The 15,021-nt window shown below is 43.0% G+C and overlaps 1 protein-coding gene across 1 annotated transcript; it reads right to left on the reverse strand.

The window, feature by feature from the left end:
- Positions 1-1,098: 1,098 nt before the first annotated feature.
- Positions 1,099-14,699, reverse strand: STC1 (stanniocalcin 1). The gene is made up of 4 exons (XM_003902547.5): positions 13,559-14,699; positions 11,399-11,541; positions 10,490-10,701; positions 1,099-4,246 (listed from the first exon to the last, which is right to left on the reverse strand). The coding sequence occupies exons 1-4, from the start codon at positions 13,674-13,676 to the stop codon at positions 3,976-3,978; spliced, it is 744 nt and encodes a 247-aa protein (XP_003902596.1). The 5' UTR covers positions 13,677-14,699; the 3' UTR covers positions 1,099-3,975.
- Positions 14,700-15,021: the final 322 nt, after the last annotated feature.

The raw sequence follows: 15,021 nt of genomic DNA on the forward strand, positions 1-15,021 counted from the left end.
TACTGTTTCCTAGTTGCTTTGGGCATAACTGAACTCGGGAAAATGCAATTTGGAGCTAGAAATGAATGTTGAGAAAAATTATTATTTATTTGTATATATTATATATATAAATTTTATATGTATTTATATATATAAATTATTATTTAATTGTGAAGATAACCTTCACAATTAAAGGTGTCTCATATAAGGTGTCTCTTGAAAAAAATTATGCCACCGAAGCTCCCCTTTTTATGTGACCAAACTCATAAGCATCCTCCAAGACCCAGCCGTCATTCTGTTGTGTAGTCTTTGACCATTTTCTGAGATAGGGAGCTTTTGCTCTCATTGTCACAACTTGTGTGATACCAACTGACCCTCGTTGAGCATAATCGTGTATTGGGAATGTTGTAAGCAGTTCACTTGTTTTATTTCCCCATAGCAGCTCTGTGAGATGACTGTCACAATCCCCATTTTATAGAGGGAGAAATTGATGTGTTTTGAGATTAAGAAACTCATCTGACATCATGTGGTTAATGAATGACAGAGCCAGAATTCAAATCTTTTGTTTTAACTGCAGAGCTGTCTGCCTCCCTTGTCACACTGATTCAGTTGTCTTTTTCCCCTTCTTCCAACTCTTTCTAAATCATTCATTTAAAGTATTAAAGATGCTATTTTAGTGTTGGGGACACACTGGTGACTGACACGCGCTTCTCCCCATCATGCTTTCAGTCTAGGTGAAGGATGGAGAAAAAAATCTTCCAGAAAGAGATAATAGCATAAATAAAAGACCTGAAAGGGAGAGAGCCCAGTCATTCCCAGAGCTGCCTATGTGGCGGGAGCGTAGAGGTCACTGAACTGAAAGAAAGGTGGGTCTTACAGTTGAGCAGCCTGCAGACCTTAAAGCTTCTTCCCATTTTGCAAGGAGTTTGGGATATCATCAGTGAGAATAATGGGAGCTACTCAATGCTTTTTAAAAAACTTAGAAAATGTTGATTTAAACAATATGTCAAATTTACGTATTGACAATTAGTGACTTTAAAGAAAGTAGTCAGTCTTGGTTCATGTTCAGGAATTCTCATTCAATAAGTTTTTCAAGAATAACAATGAAAGACATGGGGGGAAACCAATAAAACGTAACACTTTATTATTATTTTTATCTTAGAAGGAATTCACCAAAGGCTTCATATTATACTATGGCATCTTTAATTATAAAAATAAGCAAATAAAATAACTTGCATCTGTCATTACCGTGATATGTTTCATAACCTTTATATGCACATGGAGCTTACAAATGTAATTTAACAATAAATAATGACATATACCAGATATGCTCACTGTTTATTCCAGTACTCAGCCAAAAACCTAAATATCATTTAAATTATAAATACATAATGCAAATATAATGGCACAAAAATGTCTAAAGTGCAACCAAATCACAAGAGAAGAATCATGCAAACTGGTCTAGGTCAGCCCCCGAATTACTCTGCAGCAAACACAAGACGAAGCTTTGGAAGTTTAAGGGGGAGTCGGAGGGAGTGGGGTGCGGAAAAGAGAAGCAAAAAACTAGCAACATTGTGAGAACTGCTTCTTTCTGTATGTGTAGATATATGTATTGTAGATACATATATAGATATAATTGTGGGGAGAAAAGGGGGGTACCACGGTTTGAAGAGGTCACAGCAAAAAAAAAAAAAAAAAAAAAAAAAAAAAAAGGAAAATAAAGGAAAAAGGAAATCTACCAAACTGAAAAAAGAGAGAAATTTGCTAGGAATACTCATGAACTACTTGTCGCATTGGGGTCCTGGCTTAGTTGGGTTTGCAAAATGGACACAACACACAAACTTTAATAGCTTTTCTGGTTCAGAGAAGTCAGCCTTGCCTGGGGATGGGAAGTGTGGGAGGGAGGGGAAGAGTCTAACTTAGAATATGGTCTACCTGATTTCCAAGAGGCTAAGGCAGTGTCCATAAGTTTGGGGACCTGGGGATGGGACAGTTCTGAGTATAAAAATGCCCTTAACAATCTGATGTCAGCACGCTTAGAGGCTGTGTGGGGACAAAGGCAGCAACGTTTGTGCTGCTGCTGCTGCTGCTGGGTCTGCTGCAATTGCTCTTGGTCCTTGAGCAGCACGTTACTGGTTTTAAAGGCTTTATGGTAAAGTTGTATTGCTTTTCATTTTTCTGGAGATGTGCCCTCTCTCCTCCCACCAGGATCCCTATCACTCGATTTGGTCAAATCTTGAGTTTAGCCTAGTGAGAGTCAAGCACCAATAGTTTCTACCTAAGCGAGTTTGGAGTGGCCCCTGCAGTCCTACCCCTCCTCCCTCTCTTCCTCTCTTAACATTGACCTTTGGTGGGCAGTGACGCTCATAAGGGACTGTTGGGTTCAAGGACAGTGACCCTGAGAAACTACTGTTGTTCATAGATAGGTTAGTCATTTGACTTTGGTGGTCGCCATCTTGTAAACATCATGGCAGAAATGATCAAACCACCAGCTCGTTTTCCCTCTTTCTTTCTTTCTTTCTTTCTTTTTTTTTTCTTTTTTTTTCTATTTTTTTACGATCCTACAGAGATGGCCCAGCTGCCAGGACTACTTTGGCAGGCAGCGTGCTACAGGACGAAAATGTAAGAGAAGTCTATTAAGGCTGGACAGCCCAGGGTTATTTATACTCTCTCAGCCCCAAGTCCCCCGGACTAAAGACCCAAAGGCTGATTGACTCATTCCTGATTGATTTAATGGAAAGTCTCCCACCCCATCATCATTTGCCAGAGTACCAGGCACCGATGAAAGGGGACGAGTAAAGAACTGCCACTTCCTAATGTGTAGTAGGCCTTATCACACTGTAAGTGGTCCAAGCCCATAGGGATGATCTTTTTGGTTCCCGGAATTTCCAGTTGGATGTGACAGAGATCTTTCAGTATAGGTCTAAGTCAAGAGTAGCCTCTGGGTTGAGGTGGGCTGGGAGATTAACATCTTACCTGGGGTCCTTCAGATAAACCTGTTGGTTTTTCCTGTCTCATACAGGCCCATCTTAAGTTTTGATGTTGAATTAAAACTACTTCTACCCCCTTAGTTATAAAAAAGGCCACAAGGAGCATTTATGTGGATATCTGGAAGTGAGATAGTTATTCCATTCCCAGGAAAAGAAAAATAAAGCTAAGTTACAAAACTAAATCTATATGCAATAAAGTTATTATATACTGCTTTGTTTAAGCAGAGTCCTCTGGAATTTATGTACAGTACATTAGTTTTCAGCTATTTATATTCCACAGTTAGACCTTAAGATTCTCTGGTTTTAAGACAATTGTTAAAGATACTTTTAAAGCTCTGAGCAGTTACAGTACATAAAGATGTTAGCTTTTTGTTTTTCATTAGATGCAAGAAGATGCAGGCTCAAAGTCTGGTTGGACAGCCAGGCTCAAGCAATTTGGTAAATGTGTCGGAAAGAAAATTAGACATTGGAGGATCAAGACCATAAGACACTAGCTCATTAGAGATCAAGAATTCAAATGTGACATTCATATTCGTCCATGGCCAGCACAGATTCATAACACGAATTCCATTTAACATCTTTATGAGCATTTAAGACATGCATTTAAATAAAGTTTTCTTATCAGCTAACTCTACTGGGGCAACCGTTCTAAAGGGATCCACATCTTCAAATTACAATGGCTGGAGAGTTACATGAATGTTTTGTATTTGGGGGTGGTCTGAGGGGAGCAGGGGAAAAAACATGGCAGAGGAAGTTGGTAAAAGAGGGTTCTTTCTCCTGAGGAGAGGCAGAATGATCACATGGATTTTGTTGGTGGGAATGCTGCCATTGTAGAATGTTGGGATATTGATTACAGAAGCCTAGTTTCATGCAATTTTCTTTAAGGGGGATAGAAAATAGGAACTACTTTAAAAAAATCAAACCAGGCACAGTACACTCAAAATTGGTGTGTCAACACCCCTAAAATGATACTAGTTTGGCGAGGTTGTGAATAACCTCTCCCTGGTTATGCACTCTCTTGGGATGTGCGTTTGATGTGGGAGGGAGAGTCCTCCTCACCTCGGAGGTTCCTGAGGAGGACTTTCAGCTTCTGCGGCTCATTGGTGCGTCTCCTGTTGAAGTCAGCTCGTGGGTGTGTTTGGGCACAGTGGTCTGTCTGCAGGATGTGGAAGAGGCTGGCCATGTTAGGTCCAATTTTCTCCATCAGGCTGTCTCTGATTGTGCTGACTGTGTCTTCATCACATTCCAGCAGGCTTCGGACAAGTCTGTTATAGTATCTGCATCAAGAAAGAGAGTGCATGTGGTAGTCATCCAGTGAGAGCCAGGCAGGACCCAGGCTTTCACCCGGGCTCTAGCCAACACGAGTCCCTAATGGCCTGACCGTGCAAACATCAACAGTTCATCAGTTGAAGGTGGCTTTTGCTCTCTAACCCTTGTGCTGTGTCTCCCTAGTTTCAATGCATCTACTCCTAGGGTTTACCACACAATGCAAGAGAGGTCTTCATGTTTAGAGTTCAGGAGATTTAGATCACACTTTGAAGAGCAGGCTGACTGTGGTGATTGACAATTTTAGAAACAGAATTACAGAGCTAGCTGGGACCACAGAGACCTTTTGGTGACTAGTTCAAGTCTCATTTTGTAGAGAAGAAACTAAGGTGGATGAGCTGAAGCAACTTAGAATGAGGTGAGTCCAATGCTCAACACTGAGATTAGTAGCCATTGTACATGCATATGTAATTATTTTGATGCTTTTTTGTAATTTTCCTTTTTTTTTTTTTTGGTGGTGCGTGGGCACAGGGGTGTGTGTGTGTGTGTGTGCGCGTGTGTGCAGATGTGTGCATCTTCTGACGAAATTTCATCTAAGGCCCCCTCTTCTGTGTGCCATGCATTTTTCTACATAATCTTAATTCTCATATCACATACTTGGCCAACTCTGATAAAAGATATTGACTGACTCCATCTTCAGCCCTCCATCAAAGGTATATTGTAGTCAGAAGGCCAAATCCTAGGCAAGAAGGCTATTTAAATGGAAATATTGGTGGTTTTTAAGGGTTCATGCTACTATAATTCATGAATCCTTCTCCTACTGTACCAGGGTTTGCTAACCTCTTCCCTTTTTGGATATTTATAGATCTTTGTTCACCATCATTTGTGATGGCTTTCTTTCCCTGACTAGACTGTAAGCTTACTGAAGGCAGGATTTGTGTCCTTCTTTGTATTCCTCATGGCCCAGTGCCATTGTGCTACATTGCCTGCTCACTGCACATTTGTTGATTTATTTTGCAGCCACTAAGGAAATGGAGTTTTAAGAATATAATTCTCTTCAATAAGTAGTGATTCCTAGAAGAAAACTTAACTGTAGTTTTGGTAAATTTTACCAAAACCCCTTATGTTTGGTATCAGTTACCTTCATATTTGGAGCAAATTCTTTAAACACCCCCCAGCAATGTACCTAAGCTGTGTGGCTCGGAAAGGATTAAACTGTCTAATATTTAGGGCATATCAATGACTTGTCCTGTTATTTGGGAAGACAGTTCAGGTATTTTCCAATTTAGATTGGGATGCCTGTGGTCCATTTTGCGGTGGTAGTTGAGTTGTCAAAGCCCATTAGCTCTGTATTCACTAATAAGAAACTCTGGGTGACAGTGACCTGCAGTATTTATAAGGAGAGAACCTTTCCTCAGAGGAGCCCAAGGATCTCTGGGGCCAGTGGATCTTCCGTGAAAAGAAACCTGTTTATTTTTAACTCACTGTACAGTGCACAGGATCAAACATCTTTCCAGAATAACTTAACCCCCCAGAGAGGTTCTTTCAAAGATGTATGGTAAATAGCATGGAACGTGGCTAATGAGGTGATATGGTCACCCTTCTGTGGCCCAGCAGAAGGAAGCTGGGGACTGAGAGGCAAGTGCAGTGTCTTGGTTGCTGACACAGGCCTGGCAAAACCCTTCCCTCCAGGGAGAATTATATCCAGAGGTGGTTAAAATCGGGACTCTCTGGCACAGAGGAACATTTTCCAGCTCTTTGGAATTATAAAGCACATGAGTCAAAGGAGATCTCCTTTGGATGGGGAAATGGGGAGAAAAGCAGTTTTGGAAAAACATGGAGTAAACAACTTTGCACCAGCAGCTTCTGACATCTACACACCCACATAGGTCTCCAGGCATCTCCTAGCTCTTGGGCTCTGCTAGGACCTGGGTCCTTGGATGGCCGTGTCTATTTCAGAGGGTGATTAGATCCTGGTAGCTGGTTTCTGATCTCCCATCCCTCCAATAAGGACTTTATAACTTAGAAGTTAACCCTTCCATTTCTAGAAAGAGCTGTTCATGCCAGATGAGTCCCCAAATGGGCTGGAAAATACAATCTTTCCCTAGAAAGGGATAAAAAGAAATGCAAGTTCTTTCTTAGAAGGACTTGAAAGCTTTTGTCTAGACAAAGAAGTCTAGTACCCTTAAGGGAATTAAACTTCTGTAGCCAGCTTTGCAGCTTCAGGGCCATACGTTTCCTTCAGGCCCCACTTTGTCAGAGTGCCTGCTCTTTTTTTGGAGGGGTTCTACCTTTCTACCTTTACTGTCACTTTGTCTGCTGGCTCAGATATGATACCTGACTTTGGTGTTTCTTGACAATGACCCTTGCCAGCCTGAGGGCTCTTCGTGAGAACCACCCACCCCCACTGGAATCTACCCTATTTCCCTCATGGAGCTTTTGTTAACTCAACAAGGGCAGGCTGAGAAAGCTCTTTAGAATATAAAAAAAAGTCCATGTCTCCATTAGTAGTTCTTCAAATGCTGGAAAATTTGTCAGGATTCTTTGATGTCACCAGTTTCTCAGTATGAGCAATAGGTTAACCCAGTGCCTGTCCAGTAAGGGCTGGAATAGCCATTTACCTCTGGGATCATGCTTGCCAATGACATAGCTCTTTCCTGTGTCACTAAGTGTGATAGATTATTTAAGAGGTTGTGTCTCCAGCAAAAGTTGGCTTAGCAATCATAACCTATTTAGTGAGCACCTTCTTGTACTACAGTCTTATAGTTCCTACAGTTATTGGTAGGATGTGTCCATCCTTTTGAGAAAGTACACAAATTTAATTGTGGACTACCATGGTTCACATATATTCAATTGTGCTTAGTATTTTATTTTTGGGTTCTGGCTATTTCCTGCAGATTTTGCTGGCTGCCATTTTTGAAGTAGAAATCAAATAGCTTGGCTCAAGGCCACATGAATTCTAAGCCCAACTTAGTTATTCACAAGCTGTGTGACCTTCAGCAGGTCACTCTACTCTCTGAGCCTTTCTTCTTTAATCAGTAAAACGAGGCAGTTAGTCTAGTTAACCTCTGCAGTCATCTCCAACTATGACATTCTCTGTTTCTAGGGATTCAATACACATTTTTCTTTTCAATTTTGTAAAAAATAGAGCAGCTCTGCTTATATCTCCTCTTTTGCAGTGGTAGTTAGGACTGCTTAAGAAGATTCCTTTTTTGGTTGGGCATAGTGGTTCATGCCTATAGTCCCAGCACTTGAGGAGGCCAAGGTGGGTGGAACACCTGAGGTCAGGAGTTCAAGACCAGCCCGGCCAACATGATGAAACCCTGTCTCTACTGAAAATACAAAAATTAGCTGGGCGTGGTGGTAGGCGCCTGTAATCCCAGCTACTTGGGAGGCTGAGGCAGGAGAATTGCTTGAACCCAGGAGGTGGAGGTTGCAGTGAGCCGAGATCTCACCACTGTACTCCAGCCTGGGCAACAGAGTGAGACCCTGTCTCAAAAAAAGAAGAAGATTCTTTATCTTTATGGAAGATGGAGGAGATGTGTTGGAAAGACTTGGTGGGCTAAGTGTTCTGATTGCCCAGCCCAAAAGTACCTTTTTAATTATGTGTCTTTTTTCTCACTTTGAAAATTCCATCCCTGACCTTTTTTTTCTTGGTAAAGAATAAGATCAGATATTCTCCATAGCTACTGTTTCAGCCATGCTTACCCAAATACACACATACTGCCTAGGAACGTTCTGTGTGAGGGTTTATAAATAGTCCTTTGTTTCCCTTGATCAATATTATTCTTCTGTTTCCTGTTCCCTATCCATGCCCTAGAGAGTTGGAAGCTTTGTCAGTTTTCCCACTCTGGATCTGGGTTGGTCTAAGTGGTTCCCAAGCCTCACACCACCCTGCTGGCCTGATCAATTTTGCCTGCTTCCCACGGGGTTGAAAGCATAGTTTGCAAATTCAGGCAGGTGGAAACTCCAGCTACCTTTTTAACTTCTAGGTGCATTTCTGTCATGGAAAATCCCCTTGTTCTGGCTCCTGGTCCAGTCACAGGCTTTTGGATTCTCCCAGCCCCAAATCTCATGCTAGATAAGTCACAGGAAGGTGGAATGAACCTGTAACTACTTCCTCTTGCAATTCTGTGCCAGCTGGCACAGACTTAGCATGTGTCTATGGTGGGATAGAGGCTGGGAAAGCAGGATGTCTCAGGAAGGTGAGCAGCTTCAATGGAGCAAAGCAAGCCCAGCATGGAACCACACATTTCTACAATCCTGAGCAGGAATAATATAGCCTGTTAAAGTGAAATTTTTGGAGAAAGGTTGCATGGAAGATTCTGGTTTTCAAGGGCTGGCCATTTTTTTTTTCTCCAATTGACCTTTCCTAATGAGTCCCTAAGATGAAAGAGGGAGATAAGAAGACTTTCTTTGTGACCATTTTCTAAAGGTGTTGAAAATAAGGCACTGATTAGAAGAAATAATGGCCTGGTTAAAAATTTACTAGTCTCTTCTTAGATAAGTTGGGACCTCTAGTCTAGTAGCTATATAGTTCTGCCTAAAGACCTCTCTGCCTTTCTAATGGAAGACACTACTTCAGATGAAATAGGGAGATTAGCATTGCCTCACAATTGGAAATATGCCGTGTTATAGATCATGATTTGTCATAGAATCCTTCAGGATCTAAATTGCAATAGTGGCTTTGCTAATGCACCCCTCCCCCCACCTCTAACTACCACACAAACACATACTTTGTCCTTAGCCCCTGTCTGGCTAAGAATTCTTCATTTCTTTTCCTAATGGTGATGGAAGTCTCCAATAATTAATCAGGTCTGTCCTCCCCATGACCTGCCCCTATTTCCTCTGTGCAATAAGAATCTTCCTAGGGGAAATTTAAAACCAAGAGTTATATAGAGACAGCCCACTTGAGAGAAATGGTTTTATTTTTCTGTTCTGAGAAAACCATTTAGAAGCCCATGATAAAGTCACTTCCAAGGACTAGAGAAGTGATTCTTACAAATTGACTTGCGGTTCTGAAGGGCACTCACCTGTAGTTAAGGGCGAATAAGAAATTTTACAAAGTGTTTGTGTTAGGCACCTTAGCCTTTCCCTAAGGAGGAATTACTTCTTTGTTGCATGTATGTACATGACTAAATCACTTGTAAGCCCCAGAGGGACTTGGCTGTTGCCACTATCTTAAGAAAGGTGGTGGCACCTGGCTAGGAAATTAATCACATAAGCCTGTGAGAACTCTCAGATGATCAGAGTAACATGCAAAGGACTGATCATTGTGGATATGTGCAGATTTGAGTGGAGAGTCAAAGAATCATAGAAATTCAAGACTGGGAGTCAAGTTTTTAGGCTGAAGGATATCACAGGGGACTAAACTTGACCGGCCTGCACTGCCCCTGCCATACCTCCACGCCAACCTCATCAGCATCTCTCAGTTCTTGCTAGGAACCTTTCCAGGCCACGCACATGAACTGAGGATGCCAGCTGTCTCACGTAATAGGAATTCACTCCTGGCTGGTAAAGACACCGAAAAGTACAATGCCCAGATGTTACTGTACTAGCTCAGTGGCCTTGGGTGGTGTTTGAATACTAAGATGAAAATGGGATCTGGACAGGCATAGAACACACTCATTCTAGGAAGTGTTGGACTAGAGGAATGGGATAACATAAGGCCTGAAAGGAAACCTGAAAATGGTCCAGTCCAGCCATTTCACTTTTTACAAAGGAAATCTGAGCCCCAGGGAAGTGAGATGGCTTACTCTGGGCTCCCCAGTGAAATCTCTGACTGTGTTTGGGACTCATTTGAAATAGATGGAGATTTAAAATCTGCATTATGACATTTAACCAGGGGGCTTTTTTGTTTGTTTGTTTGGCATGGCCAATTGTGCTGTTGCACGGTCATGGTTTCAGCCAAATCTGATGTCTTAAAAGCTTGTTTCCAGAAACTTCACCATTCCCTTCAGGCTTATGGCAAAAAATGGTCAATGAAAACACCCAGGGATGCTGCAGATGAGGCTGGCTTTCTATGAGCTGCATGAAAAGACTTTTCCTATAACAGTAGGGAAAAAAAAGCCCAAGCTGCTTAAACTGTCACAACCAATCACAAACATATTTTTTTTTCCTGCAAAAGCTGGGAAGACTGCAAGCTAAAATAAGAGCATGACTGTGGCAATTTAACCCTCCCTTCCAGTCTGGCTCTGCCAGCCAGCCACCTGCTCCCAGTCCCCTGACTGTGAAAAAGTGAACTCAGTTTGTACCTGTTGGAGAAGTGATTGGGCAGCTGGACGACCTCAGTGATGGCTTCGGGGTTCCGCTTGGCGATGCTGCACACGTTCAGCTTGCTGTAGCACTCTTCCTGCACCTCAGCAATCATCCTTTGGAACGTGGAGCACCTCCGAATGGCGAGGAAGACCTTGGAGGTGACCCCGTTGGCGATGCACTTTAAGCTCTCTTTGACGAATGCTTTTCCCTGCCATGGAGGAAGGACAAGAGGGAAGTCTTTAGGTTGACCTGAAAAGAGGATGGGCATACACGTGGAGGAATTTAAGGGGGCTCATCTGGGCAACGTATCATGGCCATCTGCATATGCTTGCAATGAGAAGATTGCATGTCCTGGCTAAGGATTTAAAAAAAAAAAAAAGCCCCCTCCCCACCTCCCTGGCTTCCCTTGAGAATTGAGCTCTACCAAAATGAAATTAGAGAAAAAAAAGATGAACCGTGATCAACCATCCTGCAGCTTAAAAATAGTCATAATCTGACTTTCTATTCTTGAGATTGAGACTTTGAGAATTCAGATCAAAAGCTAGTGTGTTGGTCATACAGAGAGAACTTCCTTGCTCTATGCATGTTTTTCTGTCCTCTCACAGAGAAAAATCTTTTTGTCTTATCACCCCTGGCCTTATAAGACAGCCTCTACTAGCTCCTTAGAATCATGCATTAGAGTGAGTGGGGCGTGTCTTATACAGAACCTATCTCCTGGCCAGATGAGTGCCTCTGCGTATGTGTGGTGTGTGCACACTTGTGCATACACATGCTGAGATGGGAATTTAGAGTGGGGAAGCTGAGAAGTAGGGCTGGTTCCCTACAAGACTGGTTCCTAATAACAATGGTCTAACACATTGTTAAAGACAAGCAGCCAGTGGGAGCAGTGGTCAAGGTCTTATTACCTGAGTGTCAAATTTAGCAGCGCTGTACAAGAAGGATTTACAGATGTCATACATCCCATCTGTGTCACAGGTGGAGTTTTCCAGGCATGCAAAAGCCCCGCAGCCAACCTGTAGAGCACTGTTGAGGCAGCGAACCACTTCAGCTGAAAGAGACAAATTCATCCATTCTGGGTCAAACAGTGAGGATGGCTGGGTGGGATCAAGTGGGTGCAGAGGTGAATTTCAAGGACATGGGGTCAGAAGAACTTATCCTAGGAATCTGTCATGAGAGGCAATGGATAGACCCATTTGAATGAGAAAGAGAGGATAGACAGGCTCCTTTTGCTTATGAGAGCTGGAGCACATGATGGACAGGGAGGGAGTTCTCTGTTTCAAACACAGCCTCCCTGTTTCACCATTACCTACAATTTTGGTGTCTGGAGAAGTGAGGCTCAAGTCTTGAAATGCACCGTGCCTTTAAGCCGTTCCATAGAATCAAAGGTCATTGCTTAGCACTTGAAAGCATGGAAAGGCAGGAGACAGTGGCTGGTGGTCAGGTTTAAGAGGTAAAAGGGCCAGGGAATCCATCTAGCTTTGGAAAAATGCACTCCCGAGTAAAAAGCATGGGATTTTAGTCTAAATGGAAGAGAAGACTGTGCCAGGAGTCCACTTGGAGACCCTTCTGATTTCAGGCTTTTAACTTACGGTCATATTGGCAAAAAGAAATCTGATCCGTTCATGTTTCACTCCAACCCTCCACTAGGACAGTGCTTAGAGGTATGTATAATCTCTTTCATATTAAAAGCCTTAAAAAAAGAAAAAGAAAAGGAAAAAGAAACACAGGTGTGGAATAACCAGGCCAAGGCATCCCTTGTGCAAGACTGGAAGAAAACCGCAAAAAACTTGCATGAGGCTTTCTACATTCTGGATAAGATCTCCCATAAAAGTAATTTTTCTCCCACAGAAGGGGGGTGTTCTGGCAGGCAGCTCGGCAAGGAATGATCTGCAGCCTTCATGCCACAGGATTCTCCTCTGAGATCAAAAGCATGGTTCAGTTAGTCTTCCCCACCCCCTCCCACCACCCGCAGCCTCTAGGATGTTACAAGTCATTTCCCTAATTATATATTTCCACGGGTTTAAATTATAACTTTGCTTTAAGCAGTTTTAATATGCATTAGGGCTGCTATTGTTTTAGGCAAGCTCGAATTGTGAATCACTGCATCTCTATAGCAACTAAGTACAAAAGGAAGTGAAGCAAAAGCCCTCCTCTCGGCAGGGACCTGTGCTCTTCCAAGGGGATCATCATCTGCAGCATTTTGACACCTGCGATCCGATCTTTGCTGACAGTTGGAGGACAGAGGGCAGTATTGGAAGGGGAACAAGTGGAGCCAGAGAAGTCAAGAGGCAGAGGTGTCAATGCGGGCTTCCTAATGATTCTTTTCCTTCGGAAGCCAAAATAATGCACAATTAGCTGCTCCAAGAGTCAAGACGAAAGTGAGACCTTACCCTTGGAGAAACAGCTGCTACGTTTCACAATTTTTTTTTTTTTCCAGGGGCTCTCTGGCTACGGGCTGCAGGGACGATTGAATGGAGCCCTAGAGAGCCAGCAGGGAGACAGGCAGCAGGGTTGGGGGTGGGATGTATAGGGTTTTCTCTGAATCCGCCCTGGATTTGTCAGACTTGAGGGCTATGGTTCTGAAAATCAGTCTGAAGAGGGAGCTTTTCTGTGTATTCTCTTAAGAGGTAGAGAAGTCAAGAAGTGAAAAGGTAGGGTCTTAAGAGGAAAGGAAGAGGGACAGCATCAAACAAGCCAGGTCTTACCTTAGATCAGCTTCTGGAAAGTATAGAGAGCGCTTTGAAGCATGCCAACATTCAAGCCTTTCCTCCCCTCTCACCCCTCCCCCTCCAAGAGGGTACGTGCCAGATTTCAGGCAATCAGGCTAGGCTTATGCAATGAAATACCCTCAGCAGAGCGTCCAGCTTCTTCGTTTAGTTGCATGCAATTTATTAAACAAAGGAGCTCCACTGCCTAAGGCTATTGGATTACACTGGCAGTTTATTGCCATCAGGCATGAAGCACATTTATTATCAAGATCAGCCTTCACAGACACAGTTGCAAAAGGGAGAGGCAAATGAGGACAGCTCTTTGGGGGAGAAACTGCTCTTGGGTTTGCTGCTTACCTGAGTTTTGAGCCGCCACTCGGGATTTCCTGGGGCTCACAGAGTCATTCTGCTCCGCCTCATGGGTTGCAGAAGCACTGATCACCAGCACCAGAAGCACTGCTGAGTTTTGGAGCATTCTCTGAGAAGTTTCCGCTAAGTTGTTGGGTTTTTTTTTTTTTTTCCTGCCCCCCTTTCCTCTTTCCCTCTCCCGGCTTGAGTGAAGATGTGGATCTGGATACACTGAAAGCTTAGGTGAGGATTTGATGAGGATTTTTTGTTGTTGTTGTTGCTGCTGATGCTCCTGCTGCTGCTGCCGCCGGTGCCTCCGCTGCTGCTGCCGCTGCTGCTGCTGCAGTCGCTGCTTCTTGCACCTCTGGCTTTTGCAAACTGGGGGCCCAAGAGCTGCACCCAGGGATTTTATAGCCGTTCTTATCGGTCCTCAGGATCAAGGACCAATCAGGTCCCTCAACCGGTCTGGCGAGCCAATAAGAGGGCATGCAATTCAGCTGGAGCTTTTTGACTTCTTAGAAATATTTTCCAGCAAATTAAAAGTACCTGCTGCCAATGTTTTATATGTGTGTGTGACTGTGTGTGCAGAAACGTGTGAAAAAGCTATTTTCATGGAAGTAAGGGATATCTCTGTATTGATTGAACTAAAGAAAAATCCTATAGAAATCTCTCCAAGTTGCTTTTTGAAATCTAGCCATCTTTTTTTCTAATGAGCCACTTGGGGGAAATGGATAGCAGGGGTATGGTGGGGAAATGTGATCTCTTTAGATGGAACTTAACCTGCTTACAGCAGTTTTAGTCTAATTTTAACAGTACATTCTCGGTTCTGTTTTGTAAGCTACAAATGCAATAACTCCATATCTTCTCTGCATGTACATGTTCACATGTCTGTGATGCATTTTTGTTTGTATGTGGACATCCTGGGTTCTCACTCACACATTTGAGCCCTTAAGGAGGAATTTATGTGAGTGGAAAAGCCTTGGGGGACTGAGATGTGACAGCTCAGAGCTGAAGCCTTAGTCCCTCTACTGATCAACCTATGACCCTAACCAAGTCTTTTTTACCTTGCCCACCTCTGTTTTCACATCTGTAACACGCCAAAGTTGGACTCTGACATTCTCTATACCTCTAAAATAATGTGATTCTTCAATAATCAAATCAGCTTTGACTTCATCTTTTCAGTCACCATCAAAGTTGCAAAGTCCAGGAGTGTTAGTTACCCCAGGTACACATGTGCACACCTGCACACACCACCGTCAACAGGGAGACATCATGAATGCCTGAAAATTAATAAACTGTGTTCAAGCCCAGCAACTTTATAACCACTTTGAAACAATAAGCTGGCCAAAGCAAGACTAAACTTGCTGAATGGAAACCAGTTCATTTCTTGGGGAGGGGGGTAGGAAAAAAGGGGGCGGAATGGAAAGAAGGGGTAGGGAAAGACCAGAATGTGTAGGAGAGAAGAATGATAA

The sequence above is a fragment of the Papio anubis genome, chromosome 8 (assembly GCF_008728515.1).
Source record: "Papio anubis isolate 15944 chromosome 8, Panubis1.0, whole genome shotgun sequence".
In the NCBI taxonomy this organism is placed as follows: domain Eukaryota; kingdom Metazoa; phylum Chordata; class Mammalia; order Primates; family Cercopithecidae; genus Papio; species Papio anubis.